The sequence below is a fragment of the Schistocerca nitens genome, chromosome 9 (genome assembly GCF_023898315.1).
Source record: "Schistocerca nitens isolate TAMUIC-IGC-003100 chromosome 9, iqSchNite1.1, whole genome shotgun sequence".
In the NCBI taxonomy this organism is placed as follows: domain Eukaryota; kingdom Metazoa; phylum Arthropoda; class Insecta; order Orthoptera; family Acrididae; genus Schistocerca; species Schistocerca nitens.
The window spans coordinates 133,770,750-133,796,680 of NC_064622.1; the positions used below are offsets into that span (position 1 = coordinate 133,770,750).

The following is a 25,931-nucleotide window of genomic DNA, read 5'->3' on the forward strand; positions in this document are numbered from 1 at the left end:
CTTTTGTTCTACAATATTACTTTTAAAACTTTTATCCATTCTGGAGATTTCAAAAACTGCGACTGTCTTGTTCAAGGTTTCAGGAATTACTGCAACCATGTGGGAGTCGCCATCGGTGGAAAAGTGCCTGTTTCACTCGATACACGACCCCCACAATACTCCAATTCGAAACCAGTCATGAATAAATAAAAATGGAAGAAAAAATGGCGATTGGTTGCGGTAATTCCTGCAACTTTTAAATATTACTTTTATTGTGTCAACCCGTTTTTGGCTTACATTTAAATGTCTAATGATGGCCTTGTAAGCCAAAAACCAGTTAACACAATAAAAGTAATACTGTAGAACAAAAGCAAACTGGTGCTTTCCATTTATTATAAAGTTGTTCTACCAAGAACCGACTGAAGATTCTAACATAATTTACCACTCTTTACTTAATTTTATAGCCTAAATGTAAATGTATTAGGAAATGTGACATTGGCAGATAAATTTACACTTACAGATCTTATCATGGATTTAGCTTTTGGTGGAGGAGGAGATTAGCGTTAACATCCCGTCGACAACGAGGTCATTAGATATGGAACACCAGCTCGGATTAGGGAAGGATGGGGAAGGAAATCAGTCGTGCCCTTTCAAAGGAACCATCCAGGCATTTGCCTGAAGCAATTTAGGGAAATCATGGAAAACCTAAATCTGGATGGCCGAACGCAGGTTTGAACCGTCGTCCTCCCGAATGCGAGTCCAATGTGCTAACCACTATGCCATCTTGTTCAGTTTAGCTTTTGGTGTTATTAAGTTGTACATGTATGTAGAAACTATGTGATGAAATTTTGAAACAGGTGTCTTAGCTGCGCAGCTAATGTAACACACAGTAAAATGTTTATAAACCAATTTCAAGCAACATAAATGGCATACATTGATGTTAAAAAACTATATTACGAAATGTACAATGTATAAATGCCAGAAAGATGGCTTAGATATTTGGTTACACCATTTGTACTCATTTGGTACACTGTCAGAATGTTACTCCATAGGAATGGATCCACTAGATTGAAAGCATTCCTCCTGGGTCATAACATGCCATCTACCAAGAAGGCAGTTTTTAAAAAGCTTCCAAAAATGGGTGTTACTCATTCGCATTTGGTCATTCAGCAAGTAAAAGAGAGATTTCTGATGACAAGAAATCTCAATCTCCTCCAGCAAATCCAAAAAGGTACCCTTCTTCCCACTACAAAGAAGTTTTAATTGTGAGGTCAGATCCAGAACCTTGTCTCAGCTGTGGGCAGCAAAATTACATTTACAAGCCACTTCTTTTCAGCACCACATGTTCACGAAATCTGGCATTGAGTAATCTTCCAGTTTGATCCACATGTAATTGTTATTTCTTTCGATATGGGCAATAAGAACAGAGGGGCTTGGCTGTCCAGTATGATGTAATGCAACACTTATTCAGACAAAATTGTATTTTCTTATAATTACGATCTGAATTCCCTGTATATTTACACCTATTAATATTGTTTTACCTTAACCCAATCTATTACATATGGGCAATAAACAAAGACGCAATGGCTATACAGTATGGCATAAACCAATGTTAGTTTTATGGATCTGTAAACAGCCACCTCAGTTGGACTAATGCTTTTACATGCCCGAGTTAGACTGGAATATGTGTCATTATAATTATGTTCGGACTACATGACTACCTGTAACAGCAAGTAATTGTAATTGTTTACAACTGTGACATGGTGTTTGCTCAATGAGCTGATTATTGTATTATTTGTATTTGTAATACTGATGATAGCTGCACTGTCAGTTGAAATCTAGATCTGCAGTGCAATAAAAGAGAGACAGACGACATTGCAACCAATGCTGACTTCCTTTCTATCCTCCATCTCAAAATATGGCTGAAACGTGTGGGGCCTATACCAAATAGGTTGGCTGCACAAAAGGTCAGAGGTTCGTTTGACCCATGGGATAGTGTCACGGTGATGGTGAAGTAACTTTTACTGGCAGATGCTTGATGAGAGACAAACTGTACTTGATGAGAGACAGAAACTGTAGTGAGAAAGCCTACTTACAAAGTCTCAAGAACCAGCTTTAAATAATGAATCTAGGAATATACTACAACCCCCGCATATTGTTCCCAGAGGGGTTGTGAAGACAAGATTAGACTAATCACAGCACACACAGAGGCACTCAGGCAGTCATTCTTCCTGCACTACATATATGAACAGAAATGGAAAATTCCCTAATGACTGGTAAAATGGAAGTACCCTTTGCCATGTCCTTCAGAGTGGTTTGCAGAGTATAGGTCAGGCATGACTTTTAGTTAAACACTCTGAGGCAGAGCTGTCCCAAAATATATTTCTCAGTAATGTATCGCAGAATTTAAATTATCAAATGCGTTTCAAATATCTCCCTCATGAATAATGAGTTAACTTATTTTATTTTTTAAATTGTTGATACTGACAGACTTTTTTTTAACAGGTAATAGCCAGTCTTAAGGCAGCACTTTGAAATACCTGTGATCTCTATGTAGCAGACATTTGGAGTCACAGCTTCTACAGATAACAGCTCTTATGGATCTCCCAAAGGGTAAACTAGCACAGCCTAAGTGTGTCTTACCAACTTCCACGCAATTTTCATGTTCCACTGCTTACATCAACAAAAGGGAATGAACGGAGTGGCTGAAACTATTGTACCCCTGTCTCTCTATCTCTTTTAATATGCTTTGATGCATTGTTAACTGAAATTTAATATTAATGTTTTGATAGTGTTTTAGATAGGTTTTGTTTCTGTTATTGGCCATTTGATCTGCAGTAGGAATAAGTCTCTAAATATATGGTTGGAGAGACCTAGAATGTGGTAATATTAAGTGTCACCACCTAGCAGGAGTTTCACAGATGAAAAGAGGAAATTTGTGGCTGCAAAATGCCCTGTTACCGGCATTAGCACATTTCTTTTTGTGAACATGCTGTGCCAGAGTTCCAGAGACTTATTTTCTTTCAAATACGTACAGCATTACCACAAGTCTAAAAACAGCACAACAGGAATTCATTGTGCAATTTTGTTAGCCAAAAGCCTGGAACATGAGCTTGAAACCGAATTGCCCAGATTTTAAAGAAATGGTTATAAACCATTTCGGAGCTGAAAAGGGAAGATGAGCCAATTTCATCTATAAATAAATTATTTATGGTAAGGAAAATGTGGATTAGTAGGTGATAAGAGGCAATTAATTACTAAAAAATGTGTTTTAACATGTTTAGGCACCAACATCAGCTTTTCTGATACTTTAGCACAATAAACCATACTAAGAAATAAGAATTTGGCGAGATCTTAAATGGAGTTTATTGTTTGAACTACATATTTTCATAACACAATATGAAAAACAAGAAATACAATATGCTAGCTTCACGAACATATCCCTATGGTTGCTGCTCAGTTTTCTCCTTTCAACCAATCACACATATTTTAGTACGATTTGTTGTGATAAAAGTATCGGGAAATGTGACACAGGCAGATGAATATATTACCCATAGATCTTATCAAGGATTTAGCTTTTGGTGTTATTTAGTTGTTGAGAATGGAAAGGAAAGAAGACACAATATTAAACCTGTGAGGAACGTCAAGATTTCCCATCAACAGCTGCTGATAAAATTTCTTTATTGAACAACCAGTTTTAGTCCATGGACCTAGGTCAGGTTAATAAAAGCATATACATCATACTAGGCGATATAAAATCAGTGCATCAGATAATAAAATCCATGCATTTGTTACTCTTGTCACATCATCATGATGGACAGTTTCCAGCCTCTGGCCGGGTCTATATGGAACATAGGCCTCTCCATCGTCTTCTGTCTTGCCACCATCTCTCTATATTCACCTTGGTCCAGTCTTCTCCTTTCTTCTGGACGCAGTCCTATACTCCTTTCAGACATCTGTCTCTCGGTCTTCCTCTTGGTCTCTTTCCTTCCAGTTTCTTCTCGTGTATCCTCCTGGGTATCCTCTTCTCCTCCATTCTCTTAATGTGTCCATACCATCTCAGCCTTGATTTCACTATCTCCTCTTGTAATGGTTTCACCTTCATTAACACTCTGATCCTATCGTTTCTTAACCTTTCTATCTTTGTCACTCCAATACAGTTTCTCAAGAATTTCATCTCACTAGTTTGTACTTTGCTTTTCTCTCTTCCTTTCATAACCCAGGTTTCTGAAGCATGTCAGGATCAGGAAATAGTATGACTGGTATATAACCTTTTTAGTGATTTGGGGTACATCTTTGCTCCATATCAGGCTTCACACTTTCTGAAATACTTCTGCTTTTCTCCCCTGCTTATTTATTTCTCTGTCATTTTTTCCATCTTCCTGTATCAGGCTTCCTAGGTACTTTAAACTCTCCACTCTCCTCAATTGTACCCCATCAATTGTTATTCCCATTGTCTCGCACAAGTCCAACCCCTTGTCCAAGTCGTGGGAGATGGGCAAAAGCATGAAGTAGGGGATTGCATGTAGCAGCGAGGTACAGTGGGGACTGTGTATGCCCTGGGACCACTACGGTAGCTGTGAAGGTCCAGGAACCGTGAAAAGTGACAGCTAATGGGGCTCTGGTGAAGCTATGATAGACCCAGCAAGCCAGTAGTGGATTACGATTTCTTCTTTCAAAAATAGGGAAGGCATCAGAAAGGACAGATTTAATCAACAAGGAACTGGCTATAAACAATGACTAAGATTTGGACCATTAAATATACAAACACTGATTGGAAAGGTGGAGGAGATGGTAGACATGATGGAAAGGAGGAAGTTAGACCTATTGGGGTTAGCTGAAACGAGATGGAAAGGAGGACGGACGGAGAGAACTGAGGGAAGGCTAAGGACTGTACTGGAGTGGAAATGAGGAGGGAAGGAGAAATGGAGTCAGAATAGTAGTAAGAGATGCATTAAAACAGAAAGTGAAGAGACTAAGTGATAGGATGATGAAGACCTAAATATCATTCAAGGGGACCATAGAGGTAATACAATGCAGGTGGGTTGCACTTCTGAGGAGAAGCAAAAGTTTGAAGAGGAAATGCAGAAGCAGATAGGAAGGAAGAATATGATAGTAATGGGAGATTTAAATGCATACTTTGGAAGAGAAAGACAAGGGTGCTAAAGTGTGCTTGGACCAGAGGGTTGGGGCTGCCGAAATGAGGAAGGTGAAAGACTATTGGAGTTCTGTCAAAGGAATGGCTTGCTGGTTTGGAACTCTTGGTTCAGGAAAAGAGAGCCACAAGATTACCTGGTACAGTCAACACTTAAAGAGAAAGTCTATAGTTGACTACTTCCTGTAGACAGTGAGATGAATAGTAACATCATTGACATTAAGGTAATACCATCAGAGGCCTAGGATAGCGACTACCGCTTACTGGTTATGAACCTGCAAGGGACTAAGGATAATAAAGGGACAGAAAACTAGGAAAGACGTTTATGGGTATGGAAGTTGGAGGAGGAAGAAAGCAGGCTACAGTACCTACAAATAGTAAAAGAAAGCATTCCAAAGGATGAACCAAAACGGTAGAAGAGGAATGGGGTAGATTCAAGGGAAAATTAGTAAGTGCGGTGGAAGCAATATGTGGGAGGACAAGCAACACAAAGAGATGGAAAAAAAACAACCTGGTGGAATGATAAAACAAAGGATATAGTACAGAAGAAGAATACAGCCTTTAGGGGATAGTTCCAGAAGAGAACAGTAGAGACAAGAGAAGAGTATCAAGCAAGCAAGAAATAAGCATAAAGAGTTGTGGCAGAGGAAATAAGAAAGTGGATGGAACAGTGGACCAGAATGATGGAGGAGGATAGCGAAGGTTCAAAAATGGTGTTATATGGGATGATTAAAAGTAAGAGGAAGAACGGTACGACAGATTATGCTCGAATGGTGAACAAAAGTGGACAAGATGTAAAGAATAAGGAGGAACTCAAAAATATGTGGAAGGAGTATTCTGAAGAACTTTTGAACCCGAATGGAGACCTGGATGAGGAGGAAAAAGCTGAGGAGAAAAAAATAGGAGGAACAGCAAACAGAAAAAGCCTTACATGGGGAGAAGTGGAAGAGGCGTTGGGCAAGATGAAGGGAGGGAAGTCACCAGATCTGGAGGAGCTAAGTGTAGAGATGGTGAGAGCAGCAGGAGAGGTGGGGATACAATGCCTATATCAAGTAATGAAAATTGTGTGAGACAGAAGATGATCCCACAAGACTGGAAAAAGGGAATAATTGTCCCAATCTTTAAGAAGGGAAATAGAAAAGGGTGCAAGAACTATTGGGGGATAACATTGTGCAAAAACTTTTGAGAAAATTTTGGAAGCACGAATTTGGCCAAAATTAGAAGGAAGAATGAGACAAGAGCAACATGGCTTCAGAACAGGAAGGTCCATGGTGGATCTAATTTTTGCTGTAAGACAACTGTAGGAACAGCACTATGAATATGGAATAGATCTACTAATGAACTTCCTGGACATTGAAAAAGTGTATGATAGTGTACGTAGAAGCAAAGTGTGGAAAGCCTTGGAGAACAGAGGAGTGGCAAAACATATTATTTGGAAAATAAGGGAAATGTACCATGGAAGTGTGAGCTGTGTGAAAGTTGGAGTAGAGAGATCAGCTTGGATTGAACAGAGGAATGGCTTGAGGCAGGGAAGCGCACTTTTACCATTACTCTTCATTGTAGTGATGGATGATATAATGAGTACAGTAGCACAAGTAATTGGTGAAAGGAATATGAAAGCTATGGTGTTTGTAGATGATCTGATGATTTGGGGAAATAAGTAGGAGGAAGTACAAGAGCAGTTGGAGGACATATGGGAACGAACAGTACAAGAATATGGGATGACATTTAGTGTAAGTAAGAGTGAGATGATTATCACAACAAGAAAGAGGGAGAGAGGAACAATGGGAATAACTCTTATCACATAGTAATACAAATTACACTGCCAATCATAAAATGTGCCAGACATTGTATTCGTTCATGCCTTATTAACAACCAGCACCAACACTACAAATGGTGGCATTAAACACACTGCTGATTGCACAGCTGATCACATTTCAACAGTCATCAGCTGAGTAGTCAGCCACAGCCTCAACTCATAGTGTTAATGCTGAAAGTTGATCCCTGTTAAGACTGTGATCAGCAGTGCAGTCAGCACTTTTTAAAATGCAATTTGTAGCATTAATGCTGCCTGTTGATACAGCACCAATGTGTCTGGCACATTTTATGATTGGTGATGTAGTTTATATCACTACATGGCAACAGAGATGAATTCATGGATTTTATTATGTGATGCCTTCAATTTTATATTTCATGGTATAATGGTGTAGATGCTTCTATGAACCTGATGATGATCAGAGGAAAAATTGGTTGTTCAATAAGGAATTTTTATCAGCAGATCACCTGACACCTGAAACTGGTAATGTAACCAACTCCTCAAATCTATATCCTATAATGTGGTACTAAGCACACTGCAATCAATTTAAATTCATGTAGAATAGCTTCAGTAATATGGCAGCATATGAAGGAAAGAAGATTTAAGCTTGAACAAGATTTTATACTTTTATCTACCACTACATTTGGGACTGTGGATTTCTGGATAATAACCATACCGTTATCTTTAAATACTTTTATTAATTTCTTAAACAGTTATTTAAAAATCTGAACATTCTTATAACTGAAGCAAACATCTTTGGCTGTGAGTATTTACATATTTAGGAGAAACTTCCTACGTCATCAAGGAAGCAGTAATAATAACACAGCAGCAACACAAATACCTATGATTGTGCTGAAGTTTAACATTCTCTAAAATGAGAAAGAAACAAGTATTACATTTCACTTAGCAGCACTACTATTATGTAATGCATAAAAACATTAAGGAAATATGCTGACAAAGAAAACTGCCAGAAGTAAGACTTGATATAAAGGTAACTTAGTTAAGAATAAAGAATTAAGTAAATGCATTATGAAGTACATAATTTTCTGTCTTTTTATAGTGCTAACACTATCATCAGACTTGCAGGTGATCAGCACATGAACACAAAAGATGTCTAATGATATATCAACCAAAATTAAAATAAATGCATTTTAGAGAGTTATTTATGAAAAGCTCTCAATATAATTACTACAACAATGATTGCAAGTAATATTTAAAATATAAATTTTGGCAGCATCGATACTTTACTAAATTAATTGGTAATGTAACACATTCAATGGGTGCCATACAGCTCTGAATTTACAAATAAAAATTTAAAAAAAGGAAGAACACTTTGTACTGGTATGGCAAGACATCTCCAGTGGAACAATGTTACACCAGTCTTTGATCAAGTTGTCATGATATGCTTTATAAAAAATTTCTGAATCCCATTAATGAGGGGGGGAAACAATGAGAGAGATGTACAAAATTACGCAGGATTTATTCACAACACAAATCAAAACTACATGATAAACCTGGCGGAGATTTTACATAGGGAGAAACTGCGGTATTCCTGCACAAAAAGACAAAATTGTTTCATTTTATACTTACAGAAATCATTTTCTGAGATTACCTCCCTTTCAGTTCCCCAAAATAAAAAAAAAAAGCTTTTAAAAACACAGTTTTCTTCTTAACTAACTGCAATACAATGTGTTACCACTGTATACTTCATCACATCCATGTCAGAACAGAATTTTTTGTAACTATCTGACAAACTACATTAGGTGTCTATTTTCTTCAATGTGGTCCATAAATTACCACATCATATCTTTGCACAAATGGAAATGGGCATCTAAACAACAAATGCGATGGTGACTACATGTAGTTTAATACAAACTGTTCAGGTTTCAAATTATTCATGAGCCATACAACTCTAGTACTACTCTGTGCCTCCCAAGTAAAATTTCATTTTGTTTCGGGAGACAGACATGTACAGAAAGAAGAAAGGTGATTACATGTACTGATAGTCTTCTCTTCTGGTGCATCAACTTTTACCCACAGGAACATATAAACATAAAATGTTTAAAGAAAACCTGTTGCTGCACAACGCTACTGTGATAACTAAGGAACAAATTAGCATTACCATGCACATTCCCATCCGTTACTCAGTCTTTTTGGTATCTCCCTTAGAAGGTTTATCTTTACCATAAGATGATGATTTGCTAATTTTTGTGATTCCAATCATCTTGTAAAGAACCACGAAAACTGCAAAATAAATAAATAATCAAACAAACAAATTATTATTGTTTTTGCTATAAGAAACATTTACTTTCTAATCAATCACTGTAATGATTGAATTCTCATACTTACAAATGGCAATGATTGTTGTACCAATCATAAAGTAGACAGTAGAGCCAGAGGTGAGGAGTTTAAGTAAGCCATAGCCAATCGGTACCAACACAACAACTGCCCAGGACAGAGTATTCAACAAACTGCAGTATCGTCGAGGGAGACGAAATGGTTCAACGCGCTGAACATCACTTTGCGTGAAATAATCACCAGTGTTGAAAAAGCTATCCATCATTCGATCCTGTTGACAATGATACACAGCTTATCCTCTTGCACATATCAATCCAATCAAGTTTCCATGTAGTTATTCAAAGTTTGAATTTGTTATAATCATGAACAGACAAAGGATACCAACACAGACCTGGAGGAGGCACAACTCCCAGAACCAACAACAGACACACACCAAAACAAATTACATCTCAAAATCACCTCAATTTCAGAACATAAGGTTCATCCTCCTTAGGGAGAAAGAGGAACTCTGTATGTTGAACCAGACAGGGCAAAACTCGAGCAAAAAAGTGTCCATCTGTAATAATAATGAAGGAAGAGGATACGAAGACCCGCTGTGCCAGCTTGAGAGAGAGAGAGAGAGAGAGAGAGAGAGAGAGAGTGTGTGTGTGTGTGTGTGTGTGTGTGTGTGTGTGTGTGTGTGTGTGTGTGTGTGTTGGACGGGAGTGAGGGAGGGGGTACCAATAAACAGATAGTAATGACTGCAAAGTGTATAACAGATACCAATATCTAAATGAAGTCAGTGGTATTAGGCTAACTGACATCCAGAAGTGCGGTGAACTGTAGTGTTGGGCAGGACAATTCAAATTGCTTGCCATGTCATAGCACGAATTCTGCTCTCTTAATGCCGTCTGTTCCAGCTTAAGCATCCACATGCAGGTAACGGAGCACCTGTGGGCAGCAATGAGCAGGCGTGGACAAACAGCCAGGCCATAGCTTTGCAATTGTATGCCTTAACTGACCGTGCACAGTCTGCAGTGGGTAAGTGGCTTGCGCATGCACAGGACAAGGCTTGAACATGGTTAAATAGGAGCTCCTGGTGGGTGGCCTATACCAGCTGCACCTACCCAAAGGGAAGCGACAGCTGCCTGTGCCCCTAGGGTAGGGTGCCAATCAATGTTGCGTGACAAGTGACATGATGCCTGGCATGACAGATATATTGATGATGTCACAGCACACATGTGACTCGATATCAAGAGAAGTAATATAGCACCGTGTCTTCTTCAGACAATAAGGTGTTCTGGCTTTAACGAGCCTAATGTTCCATGTAAATGATGCGTAAGTACAGCTATCACTGTAGTCAGTTTCTCAGTAAAACTATTAATTTTTGCAGAAAATTAAGAACCACTGTTGGGATTCGCATGTTTTCTGCTATACCATCTTTCTCACTTTATTTTTAAGAAACCATCTGCTAAAAAAATTGACTCTTTCACACATTATAGTCTCTCGTTAATGATAGTGAACTGGCTTTCTTTTTGTTATTGATCAAAGTTATTATATAGTAAGTTAATATTTCAGTAAACTGCTTTCACTAATTTCAAAAATAAGTCCTGCATTGGCCCCAAAAAAATGTGGTAGTATGTCCTGAGATGGATCCATAAAAAAAAAATTGGTACGGCAATCTTTAAAAAAACAATAGTATATTAGACTTTTTTCCAGTATCCAACCCTTGATCAATCATGTTGGGAATGTTTCAGAAATCACATCATCTTGAATTTTCATGGTTATTTGATCTACCTTCTCCTCAGATGCATGTTAAAAGGCTCATTATCAAATTTCATCATAAGTGCAATTGAATTTATTTATTTATTTGGTAGATTGTGTAAGAAAAAGCATGATGCAACATGTCAACAGGAAGATAAATGAAGAAATTTATGAAACCTTAAATTTATGAAACCTTAAATGAAGGAGTACCTCAAAACTTTACCGTGTACCTGACGTCCGACAAAAATTCCTCTCATTTGAACTCAGATTTAAGGTGTTTACAGTGTTGAATATGTATTCTGCTTTGTTCTGTTGTTATAGGTATTCTACTTTCCTTTTATTTTTCAGAGGACACACTGCCATACAAAGAATTGTGGCTAAAACATCAAGGCCACTATAAGAACATTGCAGACTGAATATTTACCAACAACAGCCTAATATTTCTGGAAGGAAACAACTAATCATTACTGGGAAACATGGAGTCTACCAAACTGTATTGGTAGCTTCAGGAGAAAGCACATCTGGGTTAAAGCTCCTGTTAACTCAACATTTTATAATTCCCATCCTTTCTTGTTAGCAGTTTTTTCATGCAGATGGATTATGCTGATCAGTTGACATTGGGAGAATATTAAAATGAAGTTGTTTCAATGAAGCATTTTTTGGAGGCATGCTCCCACTTCTGGAACCCAAACCTTTGTCAGAAGAATGCTGCAACTTTCAATATTGCTTTGCTGTGGATGAAACTTTTCCTGGCCATATCAAAAAGAAACAATAAGTTAATCAAAGGCATATATTTAATAACAAATTACTCGGGAGAAGGGGGTCGGTAGAATGTTCTTTTGGTATGTTAGTGTCGAAGATGAAGGTGTCCAACAATTCAGTAAACTGTGATATGGATGAAATCAATATGAGAACTGACACTATTTGTTTGTTTCATAGATTTAAACAGTCTCATGGTGGTGTATATCATAAGCCATCTGTGCAGCACATTGCAGAGCACCCTATTTAGAGCTCACATCAAAAACCAGGAGACTAACAGTGACCTACAAACAATGCTATTGGGTTCGGTAAGCTGCTCTGTAGTTCCTTTCTTAGCCAAGTGGAGAACTGTCTTTTTAGAAGAAAGAATGTATGTGGCTACATACTGAAAGGGTCTGATATTATATTAGATCCATAAATAGATTTGCAGACGTGTAATTCTATTCAGTTCTATATCTTCATTCTCTTCCAGAAACAAATTAAATGAATTTCAATAACATATAGGTGACATCTATCTACATCTACATCATACTCCGCAAGCCACCTAATGGTGTGTGGTGGAGGGTACTTTCGGTACCACTATCTGATCCCTCCAACCCTGTTCCACTCAAGAATAGTACGTGGAAAGAATGATTGTCGGTAAGCCTCTGTATTGGCTCTAATATCTCGAATTTTCTCCTCATGGTCAATACACAAGATGTCTGTGGGAGAAATAATATGTTGTCCAACTCCTCCTGAAAAGTGCTGGTACGGAATTTCAATATTAAATCTCTCCATGATGCACAATGTCTCTCTTGTAACATCTGCCATTGGAGTTTGTTTAGCATCTCCATAACGCTCTCACACCAACTAAACAATCCTGTGATGAAACGCACCACTCTTTGTTGGATCTTCTCTATCTCCTCTATCAGTCCTACCTGATAGGGATCCAAGATATATGAACAATACTCAAGAATCGTGTGAACAAGCGCCTTATAAGTCACTTCTTTCTTTAAGATTCTTCTGATGAAGCCGAGTCTTGTGTCTGCTTTTCCTACTATCTGTTTTATATGGTCATTCCACTTAAGGTCGCTCTGGATAGTTACGCCTAGACATTTTATGGCAGACGCTGTCTCCAGCTGTTTGTCATCAGTAGTGTAGCTGTACAGTAGTGGATTTCTTTTCCTATGTATGTGCAATATGTTACATTTATGAACATTAAGGGTCAACAGCCAGAGTCTGCACCATTCATCAATTCTCTGCAGGTCGTTCTGCAAATTCTTACTGTCTTCTGGCATTGCTACTTCAGTGTAAACAACTGCATTATCTGTGAATAGCCTTAAAGAGCATCCGACGCTTTCTACCAGATCATTTATATATATTGTGAACAGTAACGGTCCTATCACACTTCCCTGTGGTATTCTGGATATTACCTTTATTTCTGTTGATTTAGTTCCGTTAAGAGCAACGAGTTCTATCTGAAAGAAAGTCTTGAATCCAATCGCAAGTCTGCTCCAATACTCCATAAGTTCGTATTTTTTTCATTAAACGGCAATGTAGGACACTGTCAAATGCCTTACTGAAGTCCAGGAACACGGCATCAGCCTGAGCGCCATTGTCCACTGCGTTGTGGATCTCATGGAGGAACATAGCGAGTGGAGTTTTGCTATAGAGAAGCTGTTCATTTTCCAAAAACATCATAATTCTTGAACATAAAACATGTTCCATAATTCTACAACAGATTGACAAGTCATGGGATACCTCCTAATATCATGTCGGGCCTCCTTTTGCCCAGCATAGTGCAACAACACTATGTGGCATGGACACAAGAAGTAGTTGGAAGTCCCCTGCAGAAATATTGAGCCATGCTGCCTCTATAGCCATCCATAACTGCAAAAGTGTTACCGGTGCAGGATTTTGTGCATGAACTGATCTCTCAAATATGTCGTATAAATGTTCGATGGGATTCCCGTCAAGTGATGTGTGTGACCAAATCGTTCACTCATTGTCCAAAATGTTCATCAAACCAATCATGAGCAATTGTGGCCCGGTGACTCTTTTCTAGAAGATGCTGTTCATCGCCACGTATATGGATATTACAAAAGAAAAGAACACCGAACAATTAAAAAATTGTGCATTATTCTTCATAAGGCAGAGTTATTCAGTGGTAGCAAAAAGTCTTTGTTAAGTTGTCAGAGCCCTCAGATAAAAAAATTAATGGATGGAACATTATAATGGAGAGAGGCAACATTGTTACACGGCATTGTTGATTTTTTAAGAACTATCGTTAAAGTGCCATTTGAAGACAGTCTGTGGCTCGACGAAATGTCAATAAATGTTGGTCATTCTATCAGAAAAGACTGGACAGATGATAACTTATGTGGAAGTCCTCATATTCTGTTAGGAAAGGACACAAGAATTATTGTCTTGCATGCTGTAACTGCATCTGGTTTCATATCTAACTATCTCCTCATTTACAAATTGGGGGAAACAAATGACTACCACAAGGAGATATGAACCACAATAGTTTTCTGAAGTGGTTCGAGGGCAACTACTCACAAGCTTAAATCGGCCATCAGTCACTGTAATCGATAATGCCCCATACCATTCAATCATTAAAAATAAAGCTCTAACAATGGCAATGAAAAAAGCTAACATTGTTGAATGGTTGAAATGCCACAATGTGAAAATTCAGGATGATTTATGTAAGGCAGAGCTCATGGAAATACTAAAGAAAAATAAGCCACAATATCAACAGTGTGTTGTGGATGAGGTAGCAAAAGAACATGGCCACAGTGTTCTTAAGCTTCCACCATACTACTGCCACTTTAACACCATCAAAATGGTTTGGGCACAGATTAAAAATTATGTGGCAACAAATAAAAGGTTCACTGTGGCAGAAATTCAACAACTGTTAGATGAAGCAGTGGCACCAATAACACCTGAGAATTGGAGAAATGTTCTGTGCCACACAGAAACAGTTGTTAACGAAGTGTGGAAAAGTGAAGCGAGAGTCAAGAGTAATATATAAAATATAATTATCTCGTTGGGCAATTCCAGTGGATCGTCCATGGACCAGAACTCAGACAATGACAGTGTAGAGGTAAAAGGTGAGTCTGAACTAAGTGGCATTTACCCTGTGCCTTAATTCATCTTTATTCTTGTGTTCGTATTTTGTATTTTTCACTGAATGGTGGGTACTCCAGACATGGTGGAATGTGGCAAGTCTTCTTGTAGATATGTGAACTGCATTCACTCCAGTTATTGCTCATTCCACATTTTGGGCAAGACTTATACTTTCCTTGGTTAGGGTTCCTATCTTTTGATGAACTTCCTGAATGTTGCCTTCTGAAGCTGTAGTGCAAGTCGAAAAATTTCGAGTGAATCTCCTGTATTTTCAAGCTTGACTGTTTCAATTTGTTCAGCAGCTTCATATGTTTCAACAATCTTTAAAACTTCTTCCAGAGAAAGATAACTTTGTTACACGGATGAATTCCACATGTATCATGAGGGCTATGCAGTACAATGACATCTCCGATCAGTCTGTCAATAAAAGCAATCTCTTGACCGTCATGTTCAAAAATGAAATTGCAATCTCTTGCAACACCACGTGAATCAGCCACCCATTCTGAAAATGTCTACCCAGGCTTCTTTTTTCTACTCAGAAATTTGTAAGTGGCCACCAGCACATAAGTTTTTGCTTTAAAACTTATTGCTATTTCCTTAACCAGCTTGGAATAGTTTTACTTGCTGACGTCCTTCTGTCCAAAGAGTTCAGTCAGAAGGTCAAACATGTCTGTCCCGACCCAAGACAGAAAACAGTCCTTTTCTTTTCCCAGGTGTGCCTTGAAACACCGATTTTGGTGGCACAGGTACATGTCCCATTGCTTCTTTACTCTACCTTTCAAGCGCGGTAAATGCTGGTACATTTGATTTTTTATCCAGAGCAATAGCACTGTATTTTGTCAGCAACTGTAACAAATCACATTGTTCTTTTGATGCTTCCTGTTGTTCCATAAACTGACACTGTTCGAGTGTCAACATCTTATAAGCTCACAGTTCTGCTGTTACCATTTTGGATCATCTTTATAATTCTCTGAACACTCGTCACCAGATAGTATGTAATTTTGTTACTTGCCACATTAACTATAGTTCTTCAAATAGCTGGTATATTAACAACCATGATTATTATTACAAAACAAAAAGCAGTAATTGTGTACATTCACAGTAATTTAACAACAGATGAATACAAAACATAGTCATGCCACTTTGAAATTCCTATTAAAACGTACAAAAATTCAGATACAAATGGATCATTTCTCATTTTCAGGTACAGGGAAACTCGCATAACCAAGGCAGCCATGTTCGTTAGCTGTCAATAGCACAGACATGGTGTGTGGCAAAAGCAGAACACACCACTTCCATCTAGCAGTGACATGGTGTGCCATACGCACACCAGGTGGTATTGCCCCCATTGGATTGTGTATAACCATTTGAAGTTGGCTCTCAAGACTAGTCAACCAACTTTATTGGTCACCATTTGACAAGATCTACAGACTGTAGCTCAAGTTACAAGAATGACAGAGCTGCAAGTTTACATTCACACACAGTTTTCTCCAGTATATCGTGTGCACCCCACATCCATCCCCTTTTACACCTGAACACAATTCCAGAACAGTTTTACTCAAAAATATGTTTCTGTAACACCAGGTTCCTTCAATATTTACATAATTATGGAAAAATTAACAAGAGGCTTAGCAACATAAAAAAGGGCTTAGTTTAGTGACCCTAAGAAGTGTACTATAAACATGATTAAATACATGTTGGCAGAGACCATTGATGGAACCACAATCACCAGTCATTAATTCTAAGTTAAATTTTGTGAATTTAACAATTTTCTGCTTCCAGTCTAATGTCTGACAACATCAAACATGTTGGTATCATTTTTTTTATCTTCTCTGCTGTCCAAGGTAGTCTATATTTTCTCATGTAGTAGCAGCTCTATTTCACTTCACGTCATCATCCTTGACGTGTGTACTCAGGGCGTATAACGCAGACAAGTAAAAAAAATTCCCAGATTTCCCGGTTAAAAGTACACTTTCTCCCAGTGTATTCATGTTAAGTGACAGTATACTTTCCATCGGAACTGTAAAACTTATCAATCCTTTGAATGGTTATGGTTTTATACACTGGTGTAGAATTTCCCACCACTTTAGAAAATGAAACTCAGGGATAAAAGACACGTTTTTGAAATATCTTTGATGTGCAGGAACATGTAAGGTGCGTATTTTCGTATTACGTAAGTTTAAATTCGAATTCCACAAAACACCGCATAGATTGTGATGTGCTTTTGTAAGCCAATTATCGCTCATGTCACGTGATCTCACCAGCCAAATAACAGCAGATATTCAGAGCATAGGACATGTGATGTAGTCAGCCAATAGCAACATCACTGCCGAGTAAAGCGAACACACAAATAGGAAAAGTTAATGGTTTAAATTAATATACATAGTGTTTCTACAAAAAAAGCAAAGCTTTCACACATAATATCGGTCTTGAATATTAATAGGCTGCAAGAGAAGCTAAGTATTCACATATGATGATGATCTTTTTTGCACGTGTTATGCTTTACAATACATCACACAAATTTTTAATAATGATGTAAATGTCTGATCTGGACTCTAAATTCTTCTAAATGGCTCGATAGTTCATATTGTGTAAAAGGAAATTTACTTTGAAAGTAATGCTTTTCAAACCACCATTCGCAATATTTTACCACGACCTGTTAGAAACAGGTTTGTTCCAGCAGATGCCAGAGCGCACCAGATAACAGGTGTCACTGCGCTTGCGCAGGTACGATGACGTACAAAGCCTGTATGTTTGCACATGTAAAACATTAAAATATCTTATGTGAGGTCATAAAAGAAACAAGAGATCAGAGGATACTCCAAGAGCATCGGAATTTTTCTGAACCATACTAAAATGCATAATTTGGCTTGAAGTGCACATTCGTATGTCCAGATTCTCAATGAAGTAGGCCTCGACCTGATATTAAGCTTTTCAGTTTGGTTTTTGGGATGTAAATTTTCTTGGTGTACCAGTACTGCATTATGTTTGGTTCTTTATTATGGTATAATGCCATACATGCTAGAAGACAAACATGCACTTGAAATGCAGTGAACAATTGAAACTAGCCAACAGTGTGGAATTAAACATTTCACTTCAAATAAATTGACTGCCTCAGCAGAAAACATTAACCATTGTTCTGCAAGGTGATTAACACTAATAACACATTTGAACCTTCCGTTATTATGTGAATGTGTTCCGATTCACTCGACAGCTCCCGGCCACAGAAATCCGTTCTGTTTTTATTTGACATAAGAGCAGTAAACGAAGAGGAAGCACCAAAATCAAAATATGGGTCACATGGAGACTACTGCACCTCCCCACAATTCAAGATTGCTCTGCACATTAGCCCTGGATTAAGACATTTCCGAACCGAGGCAATACTAGATAGTACCCCTTGGCTCATCTGGGTGGTGAGTTGCTCAACAATTGTACTTATATTTGCTCATACAAATCTCCACAGTCATCCTTCATCCCCATTAACTTCGGCACGATGTGCACCACAGTTGCCTCAGTGCCAGTTTTGGGCAGCATCGTTTTGCCATGCATGGTATACTTTATACTTAGCCATTTCAGATGTGCTTTCACTCTTGGCCCGGAAGCAAATGACTGTCTTTTGGATGTCAGATAAATCACTTGTTTCTGCATTATGGCAATGAGTGCACTGTTTCCCCACGGCCCCTTTATATACTCTCCTCTTCTAGTGCTGCCACCTACAGTCTGTAAGGGGTTACTGCTTGTTGGTGTCAAACATGGGCACTGGTCACACAAATGTAAATGGACCAAGTAGTGGTAGAACATTGACTGGGATAAAGTAACAAAAGGGAAAGTTACCCAACAGACTTTTCCACACAGCCAATTTAGTCACTGCTAGCACTAGGTTTAAAATCATTAAAGAACGATGTACAGGTAGGAATATCGAGACACCAGCAGTTCTCAGATTATATAATGGTAAGATAAATATTTCAAAATCACGTTTTAAACACCAAAACCACATCCAGGAGCAAATATGGTTATGAACACAACTCACTGGTCTTAAATTGTAGATTAAATCTGATTAAACTACACAGGCAGAGAGGTAGGAAGTTAAGGAGAATAGAACAGGGTTACATTTCAAAAACCAGAGATGCAAAGTGAGTATTATGGTACAATTTACTGAACTACATGAAATAAACACAGTCTAGGGTGTATGGTTAGCTCTGAGAGGTGAAATATGAGGGCAACAGAGGATCAACAGGCAAAGAGAAAAATTCTAGTAGGAATCCTTGGATTACACATGTGATAGTTTTGATTGATGAAAGGACAAAATGTAAAAATGCACCAAATGAAGCAGAAAACAGGGAATACTGACTTAGCTGCTAGTTGTGCTTTGCAATAATAGTTATGTAACAATATTACAGGACAAAATGGATTTTCCACATGAAACATAGCAAGGGTCCCAGACTATCTTCATTAGTATTTCTCTGGAATGTAGCCTTATATGGAAACGAAATGTGGACCAGTGCAGGCAAGAAGAGAATGCAAGCTTTCAAAACACTGTGTTCCAGAAAAACACTGAAGATTAGATGGGTAGATTAACTACAGAAGAGGTACTGGATCTAACTGGAGAGAAGAGAGCTTCATGTCGCAACTTGCCTCAAGAAAGGGATGTGTTATATTGAAGCAGCAAGAAATAGTTAAATTAGAGAGACAGAGAGACAGAGAGACAGAGAGAGAGAGAGAGAGAGAGTATAGGTTCCAGTAGTTATGCAGAGATGAAGAGATTTGCAGAGGATCTACTAGAATTGAGAGGAACATCAAACCCATTTTTGTAGTGAAGACTACTATGACAACGACGATCACTATAAGGCTGTGGTACAAGGCATAATTATCTGCGTAACATTTCGTCTTCCACTGCTGTAGATTTCACAGGTTTTAATGACTCAGGAAGCTGTCACAGACTCAAACAAGCTCAGCAAGTGGTCAAATGTACACAGGAACTACAAAAGTAAGCATTAACACCCACCTCAAGGAACACGAGCAATTGATGCCTGAGCAAGATGGATAAATCGGCAGTAACAGATAATGCACTAGGACCATGAAACCACCAAATTCATTTCTCTAACACTGACATTTTAGCATGCTCTATTAATTGCTACCCTAGGATATACAAAGAGGCCACATAAATTCAAAATCCAAAAACAATTTCAACAGAAAAGGAGAAGGATTGAAATTAGACAAGTTATGGGTCCTAGTGATAAAACAGTCAGCGTCAACTGTTCCCTACTGTTAAGTCCACAGTATACGTCAGCATGACTCCGTGATCTTAGGCAGTGGTCTGATGATGTCATGAACTGACCGTTAAATGGATACATATACACAGGTTGACTTGCTGAGCTTGTCTTAGTCTGCAACAGCTTCCTGAGTTGTTAAAACCTCTGATGAAGTCTCCAGTAGTCAAAGACAAAACATTAAGCAGATAACTATGTCTAACTGTTGCCTTAGGCCCAGAAATCAAATATCAGCAGTTTTTATAATATTCACCTTAGTGTACATTTTAAAAATGTATATCACCAAATAAATAATGTAATTGTATTCAAAATTAATGCCTACTACACGATAACAAGTGTTTGTTATATTACTTGTGAGTGGTAAATACCTTTTTCTGGTACAATTGATGCAACCATGCAGCACATTCTTCTTCTTTTGTAGGTACTTCTTCTACAGGAATACGATCAATGTAGAGGTGAGCTTCCACACTTTTGCCTTGTAGAAAGTTATTGATAGTAGGAGTTTCTGTTCTGGAGGAATGATGAATAGGGCATTATTAATCTCAAAAGTGAAATATAAAACACACACACACACACACACACACACACACACACACACACACACACACACAGAGAGAGAGAGAGAGAGAGAGAGAGAGAGGAATGATATTCTTCTCTTTTTTTCCTGGTCTTATTCTATATCTGCGCAGAGTCGGTATGTTAACCTGGTCTTGGCAAAGTTAATGGTAAAGGGCAGAATCCCATTCCTGTTGCCAGATGACAAGAAGGATATTTCCATTAAATCATGCCCAATTTGAATTAACAACTTATGATTTATTTAGCCACAAATGCAACGCAGGTACAAAAGTATTATCATCATGGATAATTTAACAGGAAAAACTGAAAACAGTCATTTTGACTGCACTTTCCGTTCCTACAGAGGCAAACATATGACACAAGTACACAGAAAATTAAAGAATGAGACCAGAATCTGGAGGGGGGAAAAAAGAGAAAAAAAAATCTTTGGAGAGAATAACTTTTGGAAGTAGAGGTTCCATCAACTAGAAAAACGGAGGACTCTAAGAACGTAACTACTCCACGGATTCAATAGCAAAGTTACCGTGTACATTAGGTGAAGACAGATGTTACTAATAGTTTTCTGTTGAGGACTGGAAAAGACAAAAGGACAATTGTTTAGCTCTATCATTATGTCGATGCTAACACCTGGCTTACTCCTAATACATGTATAGTCTTGTTTCCTTAAACATTTTCCCCTTTTCTGTTAAACAAGCTCAGTTTCTGTTTATTTGGTCATTAGCTATCAAATGATAACAAGAAAGTTCCTATCTTTATTCAATGAAAGTACCAAATACATAACACAACATATGAGGGGTGTGAGAAAAGTAATGAGACTGGCAACATTGTGAGTGATCTGGCAATGCCATGTTGTTCTACTTAATTTATGTAGATGGGAGTGTTCATCGATTCCAGAGGTTCAGTCCAAGTTTCAGCTCCGTATAGGCATCATGTGATTTTTGGGTGCACCATCAATGAAGCTGTTTTTTGTTGTGTATTATGAAAATGGAACAGCAGAATTTAGAGCAACATTATGCAATAAAGTTTTCTGTTACACCTGGGGAATCAGTGATCTCTGAAAAGGTGAAACAGGCCTATGGGAAACATTCCTCATTAAGAGCACACGTTTTTGCTGCCTCAAATCACTTTTGGAAGGCCGAGAACACGCTGAAGGTGAACCTCACTCAGGGAGACCTGCAACTTCCAAAACCAATGAAAATGTTGAACGTATGCATGCTCTAATGAGATCAGGCCAACATTTAATAATAAGGTTGATGATTGACTTGTTAACTTAAACACACTCACCGTACATTAAAAGTTGTCCAAATATTTGCATATGCGAAAGGTTTGCACCAAAACAGTGCCAAAAGAACCTCACAACTGACCAGAAGGACAATCTAAGGAATATGTGCATTGATCATCTTGAGATGATTGTCCATGACCACAAATGGTTCAGTCATATGATAACAGGTGATGAATCCTGGATTTCTGAGTATGGTCCTGAGACGATGTGCTAAAGTGAGGAGTCACACACTGAGACATCTTGACTGAATGAGCAAATCAAAAATGAAAACAATGCCGACTGACTTTGACCATACGGATATCATGCATAAGGAATTTGTCCCTCCAGGAAAAAAACTGTCAACAAAGTTTTTTACAAAGATGTCCTTGAAAGGCTCAGGAAAAGGGCACTGCAGACAAGTGGAAGATATATCACGACAATGCCCCATGTCACACGGCCACTTCCATCTGGAATTTACCTCAAAAGGCATTCCTGTTGTTCCACAGCCCCATGTTTATCTGATCTGAGTCCTCGTGGCATCCTTTCCTTTCTCAAAATTCAAAACATCTGAAAAGGATGTCATTTTGGGACTCAACAGAACATTCGAGTGAAAGTGACCACCATGTTAAAGGACCTACCAGATGAAGCCTTTCAGATGCTACCAAGACGGAGAATGACAACTCCGCCAGTATGTAGCTTGTAATGTATCATATTAATAATAATAATTTTTTTTTACAATATTGGCATAGAAACAAAAAAAGTATAGATACATTCTACAACTGATGAATTTTTATATATTCACCTGTTTGTCTCAATAAGTCATAGCAGGCGGACATATTACGATTTCCGTCGAGTTAACATTGTTAAAAAATGTGTATTCCAATCGTACATTAAAAATTATTATAGAAAGTAATCAGGATAGCAAAGTTTATTTGCACAGTAATATTCTGTTCAATATTTCGTGACGCACCGAGAATCCTGCATCAGGAGAATGAAGCTAACAAGAATAATTTGCGTGAGCAGAGGAGTGGCGATCCGGAACCAGTATTGTCATATTGTCGTACCAATCTCTACACAGAATAGTGCTAAAAAGAAAATGATGAACATAATTTACAAATGTTAATCTAATAATGTATTGAATATTGAAGGTCTTTGATATTAATGCCAGCTAAAGTTCACTCAGGATATGAGTACTTCCCAAATTTTTTTCAATTATGCTTTCAAATGTTCTATTTTTAATCATTTAAGCAGCAATTTTTAATCAGTTTCCATTATATGTTATATTTTATGCAGGACCCCCTATTCTCCTATTCCATCAGCAACTATTCAATGGCGACGGTTCAAAGGACAGTGCCGAGTGGAATATGAACAGACCATTCAATTGTTGAGATAAAAAATTTTTGAGATAAGGGATCCATTTTATCGTTACAAGAAACTAATGAGGCCTTTGCTGCATGTGTTATATGTCTGTAAGATTGGAACTATTAACAACCTGAAGAACCAAATTAAAATTAAATACTGCCTACAAACGAGGCACACCAGGAATGCTGATTTCAGCGGTAAAGGTAGGATGCTGCTTTGCTGTATGTAAGGCTGCACATGGCGCCGTCTCTCTCACAGTACATAATCTCTTTTCCTTCCAATTAATGTCTTTAATGGAAAGAGCATTTCTATACGAAGCTTTGTGTAACGTCAACATTAAAGTGCAAAATAATTCATTCAAATTCTGTAAGACTATATCAGAGAATAATCAGGTCTATTAGTGATGAATACACATATAAATCAGCTTTAATTTAAAAGTACTGATACAAACAAAATTTCATGTTTAAAATTTATTCTTTCTTTTCATAATTTTGTCAAACATTGTACACAATGGAGTCAACGGAAATGGCCATTGTTGAAAACTCATTACAAAATGCAATACGCCAAGATGGCAGAAATCTAAGCTTGGCAACAGTTGAAAGTAATGGGCCAACTTGTGAACTGGCTGATGGCTACCAAAACAACCAGGTTGGTGTCCCACCATTAAAAATTGATGACAGTGGTGATATAACTTATCATGATGACACTTTTATGATGCCCAATGACACACTTTCTCAGTTCTCACTGGGATACATTTTTCCAAATAGTGAAACTGAAGTGCGCGACAGTGAAACTTCCTCTGACTATTTGCTCACTGTGTCACAAACACAAGAGCAGAAAACAGTTTGAAAAAGCAATGAAAATACTAGTGACACCCACAATTTGACACAAGTCGTGCAACTAATAATACAATAGCTGATATCAATATAATAGAGGGAAACATTCCACGTGGGAAAAATATATGTAAAAACAAAGATGATGTGACTTACCGAACGAAAGCGCTGGCAGGTCGATAGACACACAAATAAACACAAACACACACACAATATTCAATCTTTCGCAACAAACTGTTGCCTCATCAGGAAAGAGGGGAAGGAGAGGGAAAGACGAAAGGATGTGGGTTTTAAGGGAGAGGGTAAGGAGTCATTCCAATCCCGGGAGCGGAAAGACTTACCTTATGGGGAAAAAAGGACAGGTATACACTCGCACACACACACACACACACACACACACACACACACACACACATATATCCATCCACACATATACAGACACAAGCAGACATATTTATTTAAATATATTTATTTAAATATGTCTGCTTGTGTCTGTATATGTGTGGATGGATATGTGTGTGTGCGCGAGTGTATACCTGTCCTTTTTTCCCCCTAAGGTAAGTCTTACCGCTCCTGGGATTGGAATGACTCCTTACCCTCTCCCTTAAAACCCACATCCTTTCGTCTTTCCCTCTCCTTCCCCTCTTTCCTGATGAGGCAACAGTTTGTTGCGAAAGCTTGAATATTGTGTGTGTGTTTGTGTTTGTTTGTGTGTCTATCGACCTGCCAGCGCTTTCGTTCGGTAAGTCACATCATCTTTGTTTTTACATATAATAATACAATAGTTTACACAGCAGTTCACAAGACATCAGGAAAATATAGGACAACAGTTTACACAGCAAAATCAGGCACTTAATGATTTTAACAATAGTATTAGTCAACAGTTCAGTGGTGTGAGGTGAGCTAAACTATACTCACTGAATTATCCGTTAAGTTCACAGGGCCCGCTAAAGCACTAAAACAAGAAATAATTACCGACATGTCCCGCAATATATAAGGGTTGGAACTTAGGTCAACTATTTATTCAGAACGATACAAAAGAGTTACATTTTTGCACCTGTTACTATCCTTCAAAGTAGTCATCAGCGTTGTGTAGAACCCGTTGCCAGGAATGTGGAAGGCGTAGCATACCATTAGCAGAGCCTGTTCTGTTGATGGTGCGAATGGAGCGGTCTACTGCCTGTAAAATCTCTGGAACAGTCCTGAAGCGAATGCCACGAAACCAAAACTGAAACGCCAATCCAACGAATGGCGTCATTATGGGTCACCAAGAAAGTCAAAAGTGCACAACAGCCTAAGTATGATGAAAGTTGTGGTGATTCTCGTGTACGACTGTGATGGTATTATCCTAAGGCATTACATTCCTCCACAGCAGTCTATCAATACACAGTACTCCTGTTCGTTTTTGAAGCATCACCTGTGGCCAGCTTTGCGAAAGAAGCAGCGACCTTCTCTGCGCAACCCACTCATCATTTTGCACAACAATGCGCAGACGCATACAGCGCAAGCTGTGGCTGCTCTGTCTGGTCGATGGGACTGGGAAGTACTGTTCCATCCACCATACTCCCTGGACTAAGTCCTTGTGACTTTGATTTGATTCCGAAGGTGAAGGAACCACTTCGTGGCATTTGCTTCCGAACTGTTCCAGAGATTCGACAGGCAGTAGACCACTCCATTCGCACCATCAACAGAACAGGCTCTGCTAATGGTATACTACACCTTTCACATTCCTGACAACGGGTTCTACACAACGCTGATGACTACTTTGAAGGAT

The 25,931-nt window shown here is 38.3% G+C and overlaps 1 protein-coding gene across 2 annotated transcripts in view; it reads right to left on the minus strand.

Annotated features, from left to right (window-relative positions):
• Positions 1-8,793: 8,793 nt before the first annotated feature.
• Positions 8,794-25,931, minus strand: part of LOC126203618 (1-acyl-sn-glycerol-3-phosphate acyltransferase gamma-like) — a 75,963-nt gene continuing 58,825 nt past the window's right edge. For both annotated transcript variants that reach the window (XM_049937988.1, XM_049937989.1), the window contains exons 6-8: positions 20,494-20,635; positions 9,300-9,519; positions 8,794-9,194 (exon numbers count right to left, since the gene is read on the minus strand). In XM_049937988.1, coding sequence (XP_049793945.1) covers positions 9,091-9,194; positions 9,300-9,519; positions 20,494-20,635 — 466 coding nt within the window. In that variant the 3' untranslated portion in view covers positions 8,794-9,090. The remainder of the gene's footprint in view (positions 9,195-9,299; positions 9,520-20,493; positions 20,636-25,931) is intronic.